This window comes from Somniosus microcephalus, unplaced genomic scaffold, assembly GCF_052327205.1.
Source record: "Somniosus microcephalus isolate GS21.2 unplaced genomic scaffold, FLI_Smic_1.0 scaffold19, whole genome shotgun sequence".
Taxonomy (NCBI): Eukaryota; Metazoa; Chordata; class Chondrichthyes; order Squaliformes; family Somniosidae; genus Somniosus; species Somniosus microcephalus.
The window spans coordinates 69,518-88,221 of record NW_028225206.1 but is presented as its reverse complement, the minus strand read 5'-3'; the positions used below and the strand labels follow the sequence as shown (position 1 = coordinate 88,221).

Sequence of the window (18,704 nt, the reverse complement as noted above, 5' to 3'; positions counted from 1 at the left end):
GATGACAAAGTCCAACACCGCCAGTGCAGCCTTCGGTCGCCTGAGGAAGTGAGTGTTTGAAGACTAGGACCTCAAACCCAGCACCAATCTCACAGTCAAAAGAGCAGTAGTGATACCCGCCCTCCTGTATGCTTCAGAGGCATGGACCATGTACAGAAGGCACCTAAAAGCACTGGAGAATTACCACGAATGCTGCCTCCGCAACATCCTGCAAATCCATTGGCAGGATAAAGGCACCAACGTCAGTATTCTCGCTCAGGCCATCATGTCCAGCATCGAAACTTTGTCCACGCTCTATCAGATCCGATCGATGAGCCAGGACATCCGCATGCCCAGTACGAGACTCCCAAAGCAAGCGCTCTACTCGGAGCTCCAACACGGCAAGAGAGCCCCAGGTGGGCAGAGGAAACACTTCAAGGACACGCGCAAAGTCTCCTTGAAAAAGTGCAACAACCCCACCGACACCTGGGAATCCCTGGCCCAAGACCGCACAACGTTAAGGAGAAGCATTCGGGAGAAGCAGGTCCATCACCACCGCCATCTCTGGGCACCTACACACTGGTAATAAATGGGGCCCGAGCACCGTCATCACAAGGAGAGAGTGCGCCCAGGGGTCAGTGTGTGTTTGTGTGAAAATCATTCTCGATAAACTGTAGGCACTTTACAAATGTCAGGTTGCTGCATAGATTGTATTTGCGGTTTTATAAGGAATGAAGAACAGATGAAATCACAGACCCCGGTATCAGTTCTTTCGCAAATTGATGGGAAATTTTACCGCACAGTTCTTTGTATTTGTGACTTTTCTTTCTGACAGTTTTATCCATTTCTTGCCCTAGCGAACTCTAATTCTCAATGTCTCATTTCAGGCAGACCCGGGAACAGTCAAGCTCACCCGTCAGGTAATCGCCTTTTATTGTCACGTTATCTGGAATCTCTCTGCTCTGATCCATCCCATTGAATATTAAGGCTGGATGACAATCTCAGGGCCTTTTTGATCACCGATTAACCCGCTCCTCGTGTGTCCCTCGGACAGGAAGAGTGTTTCCCGCGGACTGTTACTAAAGATCTTTAATTCCAGCCGAGAGGCGGCTGCTGCCTTCATGCAGAGCGACAATAAACGGGGTCCCTGAAGGGCAGAGTGTGAAGGACCGGCTGCACTGACACTGCTGCCGGTCCCACAGCAGCTCTCACATTCACCTCACCAATCAGTGCTGACATTAGGATCACATGACCATCCAGCCCCGCCTCTTCCTCTATTGTCTCCTGGGATTGGGGGGAATTTCCTCCAATCCTGACTGGGGCTGTGCTCTCACTACGTTCGGCCAATCGGTACTGACCATGATGGACAGCTGACCATTGCAGCCACGCCCATCTCCCGACCTCTGGAGGCTGGAATATATTCTGAGCCAATCACCACCCGGCCCCGTGGGTGCCGCTCTGGTGCTGGGAACTTCCCGCTGACTCCCGGTTCCCTGCTCGTTCACACCGTTTATTAATATTTCCATCTCCCTTTTGCCATGTTTAATATTTACTCCGGGTTTTATTCGGGGTCTGGGCACAGTCTGATGTTCCCATTGATTCCTCACATGGTCCCTCTGGCCTGGTGAATGGGGGCGGTCCGTGCGCTGGGAGACTGCGGGTTTAATACACTCTAACCGCTTGATGTTATTTCTGATATTTTACAGAGACGGTGAAGCTGAGACTGGTGAATGGGGGCAGTCCGTGCGCTGGGAGACTGGAGGTTCACTACAGGGGACAGTGGGGGACTGTGTATGATTATCTCTGGGACCTGCCGGACGCCGCTGTTGTGTGCCGGGAGCTGGGCTGCGGGGCCGCGCTGTCAGCACCGGGCGGGGCTCACTTTGGGGAAGGGTCCGGACCCATTGTGACGTTTAGTGTTCGGTGCGGCGGGACCGAGGCCGCTCTGCGGGAGTGTGATTCAGATCAATGGAGTCACTATTCCAGGTCACACTCCAGGGATGTCGGCGTCATCTGTGCAGGTAAACATCTTTCTTCTGTCTCTCATCTCCCGCCGCCTCTGATTGTTTCCGGAATAAAGCGGAAGTAAAATTATCAGCGGGTGTCCGTCCCCGGAAAGAGAGAGATTATAATTCCAGTATTCCCCGGTTATTATTAATGTTATATTATTAATATTAGGATTAATGTTTGTGTTATTATAATATTACTGTTATTTAATACAATAAACACCCCCACCGGGAGCAGTAAATAGCTGACACGCGGCACATTTACAATGCAGACAGAACAAGTTTCCATTGAGATTTGCCCCAAAGCCGCAGTGAATGAGCTGACCCGCTGGAAATGTCACAATCTCAATCCAACTCTCCTTTCTCAACCCAACAGCCGCTACCGGGCATGCGCCGTGAGCCCGGCTCTGCGCCTGCGCTCATCGCTTGTTGTGCGATCTGATATTTTCCACAGACTGTGAATCTGAGACTGGGGAGGGTGGTTTCTCAGCCTCAGGGAGCCTGGGCAATGGGTCCGCGGTTACTGTGGGCAGCACGGGAGGAAATACACAGTAAGATCCCACAGATGCCTGTACATTCCCATTCATTTCCAGTTTTGATAAATATTGAGAAGATAAAAAGGACAGAATCTTAGACAAATGACTCCAATAGGGAGTTCAGGGGAAACAAATTTACCCAGAGAGTAGTTCATTTGTGACCCGCTTATATTTATGGCTCCGAGTTTTGCTCACCCCACAAGTGGAAACCTTCTCTATTCTACCCTATCAAATGCTGTCATATTCTTAAATACCACTACTAATTCCGCCCCTCAGCCGTCTTTTTTCTAGCTTGTTCAATCTTTCCTGATAGGTATTGCCTCTCAGTTCCAGAATCATCGTTGTAAATCTTTATTTTCTCAGTGCCTCTTTATCCTTTTTATAAATTGGAAACCCGAACTGTGCACAGGATCGGACAAAGTCAACATACATTTCCAAAGGGTAAATCATGCTTGACTAATCTACTGGAATTTTTGGAGGATGTAACTGGTAAAATAGATAAGGGAGAACCAGTGGATGTGGTGTTTTTGGACTTTCAGAAGGCTTTCGATAAGGTCCCGCATAAGAGATTAGTGTGTAAAGTTAAGGCACATGGGATTGGGGGCAAGGTACTGAATTGGATAGAGAACTGGTTGGCAGACAGAAAGCCAAGAGTTGGAATAAACAGGTCTTTTTCCGAGTGGCAGGCAGTGACTAGTGGGGTACTGCAGGGATCGGTCCTTGGACCCCAGCTATTCACAATATATATTAATGATCTGGACAAGGGAACTAGATGTAATATCTCCAAATTTGCAGATGACACAAAGCTGGGTGGGCGTGTGTGCTGTGAGGAGGATGCCGAGAAACTCTAGGATGATTTGGACAGGTTGGGTGATTGGGCAGAAGCATGGAAGATGCAATAAAACGTGGATTAATGTGAGGTTATCCATTTTGGTAGCAAAAACAGGAAGGCAGATTATTATCTGAATGGCAATAGATTGGGAGAAGGGCAAGTGCAACGAGACCTGGGTGTTCTTGTGCACCAGTCGCTGAAGGTGTGCATGCAGGTGCAGCAGGTGGTTAAGAAGGCAAATGCTATGTTGGCCTTCGTAGCGAGAGGGTTTGAGTACAGCAATAAGGATGTCTTGCTGCATTTGTACAAGGCCTTGTTGAGAGCACATCTTGAGTATTGTGTGCAGTTTTGGTCACCTTATCTGAGGAAGGATGTTCTTGCCATGGAAGGAGTTCAGCGAAAATTCACCAGGCTGATACTTGGGATGGCAGGAATGACGTATGAGGAGACATTGGATCGATTGGGCTTGTACTCGCTGGAATTTAGAAGAATGAGAGGGGATCTCATCGAAACTCATAAAATTCTAACAGGACTAGACAGACTAGATGCTGGAAGAATGTTCCTGATGGTCGGGGAGTCCAGAACCAGGGATCACAGTCTAAGGATAAGGGGTAAGCCATTTAGGACAGAAATTAGGAGGAATTTCTTCACCCAGAAAGTGGTGAACCTGTGGAATTCTCTACCACAGAAGGCAGCAGAGGTGAATTCATTAAATATATTCAAGAAGGATTTGGATATATTTCTCAAGGCTAAAGGGATCAAGGGGTATGGGGAGAAAACAGGAACCGGGTACAGAATTTGGATGATCAGCCATGATCGCATTGAATGGCGGAGCAGGCTCGAGGGGCTCCTATCTTCTATGTTTCTATGATAATCTAAGTATGGTTCAACCAAGGTTCTATACAAGTCAAACATAACTATTCTCCTTTTCAATTCTGTCCCTCTAGAAACAAACCTGTGTTTGCTTTTTCTATGGCTTTATTAACTTGCGTCACTACTTTTAATGATTTGTGTACCTGTACCTCTAGATCCCATTGCTACTCTACCCAATTTAGGCACTTACTTTCCAAGAAAAATGACTTATTGTGTTGTTTACTATCCACTCTGCTACTACCCGAACTCAAAGTGTTTATTTACACCAAATTCCCAGAATTTCCCTCTAAAACAAAAGCAAAATACTCCGGCTGCTGGAAATCTGAACTAAAATCCGATAATGCTGGAAGCACTCAGCTGGTCAGGGAGCATCTGTGGAAAGGCAGAGTTAACGTTTCAGGTCGATGACATTTCATCATTACGAAAGCAAGAGGGAATATTCGGGGGCAGCTGCTGTTATTGGGGGAACAATCCGTGTACAGAGATGGTAGCCATTATCAAACGGAGTGGTCTGTGTCCCGCTTATCAAAGGGAACGGCCTGTGACCCGGTTATCAAAGGGAGCGTGTAGAGGTTCTGGATCGTTGCCAATTAACCCTTTCACTCCCAAGTTCCAAAAGATTCGACTTGACCCGTATTGGTGACAGTAATTATATTTTGTTCAGTTTAAGTGAGATTTGATACATTACAGCATCTGAGCGGTAGTTAAACAAGGTGCAATCAAGATTTATATTTCCCGTTATGCCCTGGGTAGAAGACGCGATATCCAGGGTTCAACTCCAATCGGCCCTGGCCTCGAGGCTCGCCCGGCCGCCTGGTGTGACGCGTGTGGGTCCTCCAACAACCCGAATCCCTCCTCGGCTGGTCTGGAGGATGTTCCCAAGCTCTTTGCTGACTGTCTCTACAATCTATGTGTTTCAGAAACCCCCTTCTTATACTTCATCCCAGCAAAGCCTCTGGGGACCAGTTAACCCAATCACTGACTTACACCTGAAAGCCCGTGTACAATTACAGGGATGCCCCGAACCTAATGATCCCGCCTGCCCCCGTCAGGCCCTCATCCCGTAACACCCTGACATCATCTGTTTTTGACCATCAAGACTCCTATCTGGGGTGGTTCTGGCAACACAAACGGAACATGTCTCCATAGGCTGAGATGTGGTGTCCTTGCTGTTTGACTATGTTTTTAATTCACTGCAGATATCAGAACATTCGACAAAGTGGCAGCCACACAGGACCTTGCTAGTTCTGTTCCCACAGACACGCTGTCTGTTCTTATTATTATGTTTGCTGAGAGGCAGTTTTAAAAAGTTAATCAAGGGAGGCCCAGCGGCTCGGTTTTTTCCATTTTAAAATCTAATCAGGTCTACCCATGGCATATTACATCAGGGTTTACAGGTACAGTTATAATCAGGGTTTACAAGTATGGTTATAAATGAAGCAATAACACAATGAAATCTTTAAACTAGAATGCATAATATAATCATTGATTTAGTTCAGTTCAGCAAGAGAAAATAAAAATGCGGATTTCCCAGGATTATCACAACCTGTCTGGGACCCGGTTATCAAAGGGAGCGGTCTGGGTCCCGGTTATCAAAGGGAGCGGTCTGGGTCCGGTTATGAAAGGGAGCGGTCTGGGTCCGGTTATCAAAGGGAGCGGTCTGGGTCCCGGTTCTCAAAGGGAGCGGTCTGGGTCCGGTTATCAAAGGGAGCGGTCTGGGTCCGGTTATGAAAGGGAGCGGTCTGGGTCCAGGTTCTCAAAGGGAGCGGTCTGGGTCCGGTTATCAAAGGGAGTGGTCTGGGTCCGGCTATGAAAGGGAGCGGTCTGGGTCCGGTTATGAAAGGGAGTGGTCTGGGTCCGGTTATGAAAGGGAGTGGTCTGGGTCCGGTTATGAAAGGGAGCGGTCTGGGTCCGGTTATGAAAGGGAGCGGTCTGGGTCCGGTTATCAAAGAGAGCGGTCTGGGTCCGGTTATGAAAGGGAGCGGTCTGGGTCCGGTTATCAAAGGGAGCGGTCTGGGTCCGGTTATGAAAGGGAGCGGTCTGGGTCCGGTTATCAAAGGGAGCGGTCTGGGTCCGGTTATCAAAGGGAGCGGTCTGGGTCCGGTTATGAAAGGGAGCAGTCTGGGTCCGGTTATGAAAGGGAGCGGTCTGGGTCCCGGTTATCAAAGGGAGCGGTCTGGGTCCGGTTATCAAAGGGAGCGGTCTGGGTCCGGTTATCAAAGGGAGTGGTCTGGGTCCGGTTATCAAAGGGAGCGGTCTGGGTCCCGGTTATAAAAGGGAACGGCCTGGATCCGGTAGCATAAGTGTTGGTCGGAGTTAAGAGATCCTGTTTACTGAGAGCTGTACTGACTGTGGATTTGCGTTCCCTGAAATTAATCCGGGCAATTCGGTGTATGTGCTGAACGGTTACTCGCTGTTAGTGGCGGAGGTCGATGAGGGAGGATCGGGATCACTGCGGCTCCCTTCACATCGGCACTCTCTGTCTCAGTTAAACAGGAACCGAGGGGAGAGCGAGTGGGGAAGAGAGAGAACATGGCTGGAAATCTGCACTCCGGCCCGTGTTTCTCATCAATCATGTCCACTATAGTCGTCGTCTTGTGAGGACATTTGCTGAAGTGTTTGATTAAATGAATAACTGGTTATGGGAATTTCACTGTAAAACTTTGAATCTGATGTTAGAGATCGGTCCCTATATGGCGATGTAATATTATTAATTGAGCTTGCATCTACTGCTTTTTGTGGGAAGGAGTTCCGCACTTCTACCAACCTTAATATGAAGAATTGTTCCTGAACTCTATTGAATGGCCTGGCTCTGATTTAAAGGTTCTGTCCCCTGGTCCCAGACTCCCCGTCGGTGGAAGAAGTTTCTCTCTCTCTGTCCTACCAGTTCCTTTCAAAATTCTATAAACACCATTTAAATTTCCCCTTAACCTTCTAAACTTCAGTTAATACAAGCCTAGTTCATGTCATCCCTCCTCATAATTTAACCCTTGGAGCACTGGCAGTGTTCTGGTGAATTTGCGCTGCACTCCTTCCAAGGCCAATATCTTCGTTCTGTTGTGCGGTGCCCACAACTGGACCCAGCTCTCCAGATGTGGTCTAACCAGGGCGCTGTATAGCTGTAGGAAAACCTCCTCCCGTTTACATTTTAGCCCTCTAGATATAAAGGCTAACATTCCATTAGCATTTTTTATTATGTTTTTGTAACTGACCACTGCAGTTTAGTGATCTGCGTACATGTACCCCTCAATTTCTTTGGGCCTTCAATGTTTCTACCTTTTCAGCATTTAGAAATTCACGACTCTATCTGTTTTTGATCGAGCGTAGTTCTTGGCCTTGATCCTCAAATGTCCAATCAGCGAACAACAGCAATCAGCAAACAAACCGAATGCTCAACTATGTAAGCAAAAGAGTGCAGGGCAAATCAGGGTGTCTGGATTTCACGGAACAGAGCTCCATCCAGTCACGCCTTGTGCTGTGTGTATACATCCGGTCACGAGGCACAAGAGCTCAGAGTTAAACTAGACAGTGCTCTGACCAGGCCTCGCCTTGTGCACCGTGTATAGTTCCGGTAACGAGGTACACGGGGACAATTAAACCCTGGAAGTGGTGTAGAGCCAAAACTGGAGTCAGATCTCTACAAACCGCTGTGCTGAATAATGGGCCTTGTAGCGGGATGTGATCTGCTGGAGGCAGTAAATGGGGCGAAATCGTGAATCAGATAAAAAAAACTTTAATTTGAACATGTCAATACAACAAGGTGTGAAATACTGAAGGGAGAGAAAGACAGACTTAGGACTGGTGTCCGGATATTCTTCTCACAGAGAGCGATGGAGGATTGGTCTGGAATCTGGTGTAGATTGATTGAGGAAAATAGAATCATTGACAAGGCAGATGCGAAAAGCCGTCTTTAGGGTCATTCTGGGTTAATGAGCTGTACCGGCTCCAACCGTCATCATCAAACGGATGCATCGTGTGTTGTGTAAAGGCAGGGTGTTCCTGGAGGGAGACGGGGTGGTCGGGAAATTCTCCCCTCGGTGTCCTTCAGTTACAGGGTGAAAGCGAGGGCGCCCTCTGCCGGCCCATCTCGGCCTCTACTTTCTGGAGGAGAACATGGATGCGGCCGGCAGTGGAGCCAACCCAAAGTGGGTGCAGGGAGGACAGAGATTGCTTGACTTCGATTTACTCTTCTCTCTCTATCGATACTTTGCCGCGTTCTCTCTGCTGATACAGTGCGTGTTTGTAACATCAGAGTGACGGCCACTGGGTAAGGTACCAACAAATAAAGCAATATTATAAAAAGCCAGACAGTCACATTATAACCAATAGCGTTAGAGGAAAAACAGCATCATCGGTATTGGACCAGAATGGAACCAATCTGAGAACCAATAGTGTCAGACCTGTCATTAATCAGATGTGTACTCATTTGCAAATATTTTATGGTGAATATCGTGAGTATTGTGATTATTATGATTATTCAGATCACAGATTTCCTAGACTAGTATCCGGAGACTCCCCATGCTCGGGCAGACTGGAGGTCCAGTACGGTGAAACCTGGGGAACAGTGTGCGACCTTCACTGGGATTTGAATGACGCCAATGTGGCCTGTGCTCAGCTTCAGTGTGGAGCCGCGGTGTCCGTGCCAAGAGGGGCTTATTTTGGAGAGGGCACTGGACTTCTACGGAGTGATGTCTTTGAATGTACAAGGCAGCGAGACAAGTCTGGTTGGCTGCCCTCTTTCTCCAGTAAATCACCACCAGTGCACCCACAGGAACGATGCCAGTGTGATCTGCTCCGGTGAGTACAGACTTACTGAACAACAGACAACTTCCTCCTTAATATTGGGAAAACTGAGGAAGGTGACATTCCTGTGTTTCTCTCTAACAATATCATATATAAACTAGTCCTTACAGTTTACTATTATTGTTATAGGTCTGGCCGAACACGTCAAAATATCCGCAATAATTTGTCAATAGAAAGTTTCTAAACTTAAAGGTTTCTTCTGAAGTAAGCAGATTTGTTGCTAGTTTATTTACCGCCTGCACTGAACGTATTTTTCTCTTAGACAGTTGATGTCACAATCGGTGTCTAACAACTCGCTAGTCGCGCACTGTCTCATTAAACTTGTGCACACCTCATAGACCATCACGGTAGGTTCATTAATAGGACACCGCCTCATTCACTACGGGTTATCATCATTAATCACACGCTGACATCATTGACCGAGAACATCGTTCAATGTACTTTGACTCATTAACAAATTACAGACTTTATTAACTACAGGTTAACTTAAGTAACAACTCAGAACCCTTGCTAAAAATAAGCTGACTTGATGAACTGTGCATTGACGTCATTAGTTTGGTTCCTTTTTTGTTAACCATCCCTTGATTCTGACTTGATTTGTCGTGCACTGATGTTATGGGCGGTCGATTGTCCTCGTTGCCCAAACACGGACTTTCTGGTCCCTTCACTGCGCTCCTTAACCATCCGCTGACGTCATTAAACCGACACTGTCCTAAACCCCGGGCACCATTTCCATTGCTGATGCTCCTGTGTGATGGTGCCTGCACTGCGGTCATTAGCCCAACATTCACTTGATTAACAGCGCAATGATGTCACCAGCCGTGCACCGTCAACTTTACCGGTACACTGACTTAGGAGACCCGCACTGAACTTCTCAGTGTTGCAGTCACTTTAATTAGCATCAATCGTAGTAACAAGACACTGATCACTTATCTCATTAACTGTTCACTGACCTAGATAATTGACCATTGTCCCCAAAAGTCGGACATTGACTTCATAAACGCGCATTGACCTAATTAGATACTTTGATGTGAACACCAGGCCCTATTAATTGTACCACATGGCAATAGCATTTCGACCCACCCTGTCCAGAGTCACACTTACTGAACAGCGGGGTATCAGGGGGCGGCTGTACTCCCGCACTGGTCAGTACAATCAGGCCAGAGGGAGAAGATTGGGCAGTTATATTATAGAATCAATTCTCTTTACTCCCCACAGCTGATATGATGGGAAACAAATCCATATGATCAGAAATAGGAGATTCCGTACCTCTAGCCTGTTCGGTCATTCTATTAGATCATGACTGATATGTATCTCAACTCTATTTATCTGCCTTTGAGCCATATTCCTTGCTACCCTTAACAAACAAAAATCTATCACAGTGTTGAACATTTCGATTGAACTCAGCATGCAAAGGCTTTCCTTTGGGGAGCAGGTGAAGAAATTCCAGATTTCCACTACCCTTTATGTGAAAAGTTTCTTCGCAATTTCAGTCTTTGACCCAACTATCGTCAGCTGCTTCATAAGTTGCCTTCCCTCCAACATAACGTCAGAAGTGGTGCTGTTTGCTGATGATTGCAGAGTGTTCAGCTCCATTCGCAATTCCTTAGATAATGAAGCAAGCCATGGCCACTTGCACCAAGACGTGGACATCATCCAGACTTGGGCTGATAGTTCGCAAGTAACATTCGTGCCACACAAGGGTCAGGCAATGACCATCTCCAACATGACATACTCTGACCACCTCCTCTTGATATTAATTGGCTTTACCATCGCCGATCCCCCACCATTAATATTTTCTGTGTGGCCATTTACTAGAAACCCTACATGACCAGCCACATAAATGCCGTGTCTAATACAGCAGGTCAGATGCTGGGTATTCTGCAGCGAGTGGTCCACCTTCTGACTCCCCAATGCCTCTTCACCACCGGCAAGGCTCAGGTCAGGAGTTGATAGAATCCTCTCTAGTTGGGTGCAGCTGCAACAATACTCAAGAATTTCGACACTATCCAGATGAAAGCCGTCCACTTGATTGCCTGCCCATCCACCACCTTAAACACCCAGTCCCTCCATCACTTTAAGCACTGTTGTCATTCTGCTGAATCTGCGCTGCATCACCTCCAAGGCCAAGATATCTTTTCTGAAATGCTGTGCCCAAAACTGAGAGCAGTGCCCCAGTTTGGGTCTGACCAAGACTCGGTACAACTGAAACATCACTTCCTCACTTTTATATTCCAAGCCCATTGAGATAACGGCCAACAATCCATTCGTTTTTCAGGAAGAGCTGTCAACTTTGAGTTATCACACAACTTCTTGGGGTCTTGCAGTAACTTTGATTGCTACAAAGAAATAACTATTTGATAAATTACGGACGTGCGATAGTGGTGGATAAGCTTCCCCCATTTTCTATTTTGCCCCTTATATATACTAAAGGTGATTTACATTCTATTTGAATCTGTATTTGTTTCCAAAACAGGGAACCATGGACCCCGATTGGTTGGTGGGGAGAACAGGTGCTCCGGCCGGGTGGAAGTGCTACACGGAGACCAGTGGGGGACTCTGTGTGATGTTTATTTCAGTTTAGAAGATGCCAGCGTGGTCTGTGAGCACCTTCAGTGCGGGGCAGTCACCGCAACCCCGGGAGCAGCTCACTTTGGGGAGGGAACCGGCCCAGTGTGGAAGGAGAACTACAGGTGCCGGGGGAACGAGTCCCGATTGTGGGATTGTCCGGTTTCATCCTGGGATCAGTTTCGCTGCTCACATGGAAATGACACCAGTGTCATCTGCTCGGGTGAGTCCACTCAGTGTATTGAACTGAAATACACCAACTGTTCTCCTGTCGAGCAGAGTCTCACACCAGTGGCACTATTTCTGTAAGTCACTGATTCACCCGTTTTACTGATCAAGATCACCTTCTTCCTCTGACACTAAGCGAGTCTGAGGTGTGTGTGTCGGTCGATTGGACTGAAGTATATTAGCAATGAATCAAAGGCTTTCAATCCAGTGCACGTTTAATAAATACATATCTCGTGTTACGGTGTAAATCTTTGTAAATACAAAGTAACACCCAGCGGTCGCCACCAACAGCTATTGAAACGGCAAAAAGCCCCCGGGACCACTGCTATAGCACGGAAACACTGCACCAGTATTGGAACCGTTATCAATGTTACCGGTTCAAATATGAATCAACATAGAATTCTCCACACACATCAGCTGTATTTTAACAGAACATTCTGTTAATTTCTTGCCAGATAAATAGTGCGAGATGAGTTTTAATATCCATAAACTGCTCTGTATCTCTGATTATTTCACGAACTTTCCGCACATCACAGTTGTCACGGTGTCCTGGAACACATTTATCCATCAACCAGCCCCAGCTTATAACAGATTATCTGGTCCGTTATCTCATTGCTGTTTGTGGGAACTGACTGAGCGCAAATCAGCTCTCGCGTTTCACACTTAAAACATCGCAACATGTGGACAGGAGGAGGCCCTTCAGCCCCTCCGGCCTGTCCTGCTGCTGTCGCAGTGACAACAAATCAGAAGTACTTCAGTGGCTGTGAAGAGCTTTGGGCCGTCCTGGGAAGCGCTCCATCAATTACACTTCTGTTTGTTTCTCTCCACATCAGCTGAACTGTGAGCAGCCAGAAGCTATTTTGTGCCCGTGCTCCTGCCTTTGATCAGAGCTCATATCAATAGCCAGCCTGGGCCGCCCGCCCTCAGTTAGTTTTTAGCCCCTTTCCCCAGATTAGCCTCCGGAAGCTGCTCGGCATCTCTCTAAAATCAATTCACTGAGAAAAGGTAATGGCGGAGAGGATCACCCTACAAGCGTTGTGGGTAATTATTACAGAAATATAATCATTAAAATTAACAATAACTGTCCGGGTGAGAGTTAGTAAATTATGGGATATTTTGGCTCAGTTTAACCGTTGCTCGCAATGTGTTTCTGTTTGTAGATGAAGGTTGGCCGCCGAGACTGACTAATGGGGGAAGCCGCTGTGACGGGCGAGTGGAGATTTACTACAACGGCAGCTGGGGGAGAGTGCGGGACAACCTCTGGGACCTAAATGATGCCAACGTGGTCTGCAGACAGCTGGGCTGCGGCTCTGCGATAGCCGCTTATAACTCTTCAAAGTACGGAGAGAGTGAAGGGCCCGTGTGGGTGAATGATGTCCAGTGTGAAGGAAACGAGTCTCGGCTCCGGAACTGCAGCTCATTCACATTGAATCCATCTCTCAATGACAGCATCGGCGTAGGGGTCCTGTGTTCAGGTGAACAAATGGTTCAATTTTACAGAACCATCAAGGGGAATATCTAATCTGCTGAGAAAAGTGGTAAATTGGTCACTTGTTCCTCGGTGTCTCTACATCGGTTATTTAACTCAGGGGGTGAGCGAAAAGCGAGAGGATACGGGCTGAACTGGAAAAAAACGAGAACTTGCATTTATATAGCGCCTTAAACGAAAGACAACCTTCGTAAGGTGCTTCACAGGAAGAGAGATGAAGGTATTAGAACAGGCGACTAAAAGCCTGGCCATTTGGGTAGTTTCAAGAGCTGGTCTTAAACCAGGAGAGGCGGAAGGTTTAGGGAGGGAATTCCTGATCTTGGGACCGAGACGGAGAAATTCACGGCCGCCAATTGTGGAGGGAGGAAGTGAATGATGCACAAGAGGCCACATTTGGAGAACAGTAGAGTTCCCGAAATGATTCGGGCTGGAGGTGGTTATAGTGATAGAGGGGGTCGAGTGCATGAAGATATTTGAACCTGAGGATGGTAATTTAAAACTGGAGGCTTTGGCGGACAGGAAGCCAATCCAAAGCAGTGAGCACAAGGATGATGGTGAGTGTGACCTGGTGCGGGTCAGGATATCAGGAGTTTTCGGGTGAGCTGAAGGTTATGGAGGGTGCAGGATGGGAGGACGGCGTTTCAGCAGCAGATGGGCCGAGGCAGGGACGGAGGTGAGTGATGATACAGAGGTGGAAGTCGGCGGTCTTTGTGACGGAGAGCACGTGGGATTGGAAGATCAGCTCGGCGGTCAAATGCGGCCGAGTTTGCAAGTCAGTTCCATTGTGCAGCATAAACGTGCAGACAGATGTGCTGGAGATTCACTGGTCTAAGTTCCATTATGTTGTGTATAAGTATGGAAGGATGTTTTGGCATGGACTGGTCTAAGTGTTATTACACAGCATATGAATGTAGACAGACATTCTGGGCCTGAAATGGTGTAAGTTCCATTATGCTGTACGTACGTTGCATTCTGCAGTATGCAGTGTGCAGCGGAAGTGATAAATAAAGCTGTGGATAAGTCTATAAGCTAGTATTACGGGGGGAGGAATCTGGTGAAATTAACATAAGCCTGAAGATAAAAGAAAGAGGAGGTCTGAGTGAATGTCAGACCAAGGTAACCAATACGGGTAAGATTAACGGTTAGGGAACAGATACACTTATAGAACAGAATTATAAATTGATTGTTAAAAATAAAGTGAGTGGCACAATTAATAAAAACAACTTAATTTGGCTGTACATCTATGTGCACAGCATTCCAAACCAAACAGGAGAACTGGAGGCAATAAATCGAACGATGGAGAAATGAATAGAATGTTATCCTGAAAGGATTAGGGGAAGTGGGGTGGGAGGAGGCTAGTGTGGAGCATGAATACCGGGTTGGACCCCTTGGGTCGAATGGCCTGACTCTGTGCTGTACATTCTGTATAATTGTATGTAATATGTAAGTGCAGACAGATGTTGCGGGATATAATATCATGTACCTGTCACAGACACATTAAAAGCACCATTTTCTTTAGCTGGAGAAGCAGCAATGTTTGGATTGAGTGATGAGATAAATGTATATTTGAAGTATAATCCTCCTGTATTGTTCTCTAACAGGACACGTGCAGTTAAGGTTGTCCGACGGTGGAAGCCCATGTGCTGGGCGAGTGGAGGTTTATTACAGTGGGACCTGGGGCTCAGTTTGTGATGATTCCTGGGACCTGGCCGACGCTGACGTGGTTTGCAAACAGCTGGGTTGCGGGAATGCGGTGGATGTGGAACTTCCTACTGCTTGTGGACCAGGCTCAGGCCCAGTTTGGTTGGATGAACTGAACTGTTCGGGAAACGAATCGTTTCTCTGGGAATGTCCCTCAGCACCGTGGGGTAAACACGACTGTACTCATAAAGAAAATGCGAGGGTGGTGTGTTCAGGTAAGGGAGCTTTCTATCTGCTCATTTCTGCAGGGTTATATGCGAGGCTTTACTCGGGAGATTTTACATAGAATCTACAGCACAGAAACCGGCCATTTGACCAAAATGGTCTGTGCGATATTTTTGCTCCGCACGTGCCTACTCACTCCGTACTTCATCTAACTCTATCTCCATATCCTTCTGTTCAGTTTCCCTCATGTACATATCTAGCTTCAACTAAAGGCATCTACGCTATTCGCCTCAACTACTCTATCTGATAGCAAGTTCCACATTCTAACCACTCTCTGGGTAAAGAGGTTTCTCCTGAATTCCCTGTTGGACAAGCGGCTATTTTATATACAGGTAACCTTGTTCTGGACTCCCCACAATTGGAAACATCTTCTCTATGTCCACCTACCTATTCCCTTCATAATTTTAAAGACCTCTTTGAGGACACCCTTCAGCCTTCTCTTTTCTAGAGGAAAGAGCCGCAGCCTATGCAGACTTATTTGATAGTTCTAAATTTTGCGTTCTGGTATCATTTTTACAACTCATTTTTTGCTCTTTCTCCAGTGCTTGTATATCCTTTTTTAGACCAGTATACTATACATTACTCTAAGTGGGTTCTAAACCAAGTTTCCATACATGTTTTAAAGTAATTTCAAAAATAACAACAGAAAATGCTGGAAAAACTCAGCAGGCCAGGCAACATCCATGGAGAGAGAAATAGAGTCAACGTTTCAGGTCGAAACCCTTTGTCAAGACTGAAAAAGCACAGGAAATGAAACACATTAAAAGGCCAGGCTGGGAAAGGACAAAAGAGAAGTGAAGAGACATTGAGAGGTATTGAAAACGAAACGAGATGGTGATAGGAGTAGTGGAGACAAAAGACGGCTCTAGATTAGGGGGGAAGGGCCAAAACCAAAAGATGTGGATAAAATATAAGTTTAAATGTAATGGGGGCCGAGGTTATGATCTGAAATTGTTGAACTCGATATTGAGTCCGGAATGCTGTAAAGTGCCTAATCAGAAGATGCGGTGCTGTTCCTCGAGCTTATGCTGAGCTTCCGTGGAACATTGCAAGTGCCCGAGTACAGTGAGGTCTGAGTGGGAATGGGGCGGTGAATTAAAATGACAGGCGACCGGAAGCTCGGGGTCACCCTTATGTACTGAACGGAGGTGTTCCAAAAAGCGGTCACCGAATGTGCGTTTGGTCTTCCCAATGTAGAAGAGACCACATCGTGATCAGCAAATACATTATACTAGTTTGCAAGAAGTACAAGTAAATCGTTGCTTCAGCTGGAAGGGCTGTTTGGGGCCCTGGAGAGTGGGGAGTGGGGAGGTATAAGGGCAGGTGTTGCATCTCCTGCGCATGCACAGAAAGGTGTCGGGCGAAGGGGAATGGGTGCTGGGGATGATAGAGGAGTGGACTAGAGTGTCTCGGAGGGAGCTCTCCCTGTGGAATGCTGAAAGGAGGGGGGAGGGGAAGATGCATTTGGTGGTGGGATCACGTTGGAGGTGGCAGAAATGGCGGAGGTTAATTCATTGAATGTGGAGGCTGGTGGGGTAAAAGGTGAGGACAAGGGAAGCCTATCGTGGTTCCGGGAGGGAGGGGCAGGGGTGAGGGCAGAAGTGTGGGAGATAGAATGGACACGGTCGAGGGCCATGTCAACCATGGTAGAGGGGAATCCTCGGTTGAGGAAAAAGGAACTGCCGCCGTGACATTGGCCATCTCCATTTCACTGCTGCCCTCACTAACTCCAACCTACCTCCCACTGAACTTGCAGCACTCCATTCTCTGATCCAACTCTGACATGCCATTAAACCTGCTGACAAGGGTGGTGCTGTTGTTGTTTGGCCAACTGACCTCTACCCAGCGGAACATGAACACCAACTCTCTGACACCTCATCCCACCTCCACCTGGACCATGACCCCACTACCGAACATCAAACCACCGTTTCCAAGACGGTCACTGACCTCATCTACTCTGGGAATCTTCCCCCAGCGGCCACCAACCTCATAGTTCCCCAACCCTGCACAGCCCGCTTCTACCTCCTTCCCAAGACCTAGAAACACGACTGCCCTGCTAGACCCATTGTTTCAGCCTGTTCTTGCCCCACGGAACTTATCTCTTCCTATCTCGACTCTATCTTTTCTCCACTTGTCCAGTCTCTTCCCACCTACATCCACAACTCTTCTGACGCTCTCCGCCACTTTAACATTTTCCAGTTTCCTGGCCCCAACCACCTCCTTTTCACCATGGACGTACAATCCCTCTACATCTCCATCCCCCACCAAGATGGCCTGATGGCACTCCACTTCTTCCTTGAACAGAGTCCAGACCATTCCCCATCCACCACCACCCTCCTCTGACAGGCTGAACTTGTTCTCACATTGAACAACTTCTCTTTTGACTCCACTCATTTCCTCCAAATCAAAGGTGTTGCTATGGGTACCCGCATGGGTCCTAGCTATGCCTGCATTTTCGTGGGATATGTGGAACATGCTTTGTTCCAGTCCTACTCAGGTCACCTTCCTCACCTCTTCTTCCGGTACATTGATGAATGTATCGGTGCCGTTTCCTGCTCTTGCCCTGAGCTAGACAATTCCATTCACTTTGCCTCCAATTTACACCCTTCCCTCACCTTCACATGGTCCATCTCTGACTCTTCCCTTCCCATTTTGGAAGGGGAGGGTGAACAGCCAGTTGTAATGGTGCATATAGGTACCTACGAGGTAGCTAAAAAACGGGATGAGGTCCTAAAAGCTGAACATAGGGAGTTAGGAGGTAAATTAAAAAATAGGGCCTCAAAGGTAGTAATCTTAGGATTGCTACCAGTGGCACGTGCTAGTCAGAGTAGAAATAGATGAATACATGGCTAGAGGAATGGTGCAAGGGGGAGGGATTCAAATTCCTGGGACATTGGAACCGGTTCTCGGGGAGGTGGGACTAGTACAAACTGGATGGTTTGCACCTGGGCAGGACCGGGACTAATGTCCTAGGGGGAGTGTTTGCTAGTGCTCTGGGAGAAGGTTAAAACTAAAATGGCAGGGGGTTGGGAACCTGAGCAGGGAGGCAGATGAAAGGGGATCAATGATAGAAGCAAAAGACAGGAAGGAGACAAGCAAAGGTAGCAGTCAGAGAAATCAAGGGTTTAAATCAAACATGGCAACAGTAAATAATAATTCTAAAAGGTCTAAGAGTGTTAAAAACAAGCCTGAAGGCTTTGTGTCTTAATGCGAGGAGCATTCATAATAATGTGGATGAATTAGCTGTGCAAATAGAGGTAAACGGATATGATATGATTGGGATTACGGAAACATGGCTCCAGGGTGTCCAAGACTGGGAACTCAACATCCAGTGGTATTCAATATTCAGGAAAGACAGGCGAAAGGGAAAAGGAGGTGGGGTAGCATTGCTGGTAAAGAGGGGATTAACACAATTGTAAGGAAGGATATTAGCTCTGATGATGTGGAATCTGTATGGGTAGAAC

The 18,704-nt window shown here is 47.2% G+C and overlaps 1 protein-coding gene across 1 annotated transcript in view; it reads left to right on the top strand.

Moving 5' to 3' along the window:
• The window catches only part of LOC147083902 (scavenger receptor cysteine-rich domain-containing protein DMBT1-like), a 47,378-nt gene that overhangs the window by 6,429 nt on the left and 22,245 nt on the right, over positions 1–18,704 (top strand). The window contains exons 2-8 of the mRNA XM_085980058.1: positions 867–899; positions 1,686–2,000; positions 8,708–8,916; positions 8,987–9,023; positions 11,506–11,820; positions 12,986–13,300; positions 14,916–15,230. Coding sequence (XP_085836184.1) covers positions 867–899; positions 1,686–2,000; positions 8,708–8,916; positions 8,987–9,023; positions 11,506–11,820; positions 12,986–13,300; positions 14,916–15,230 — 1,539 coding nt within the window. The remainder of the gene's footprint in view (positions 1–866; positions 900–1,685; positions 2,001–8,707; positions 8,917–8,986; positions 9,024–11,505; positions 11,821–12,985; positions 13,301–14,915; positions 15,231–18,704) is intronic.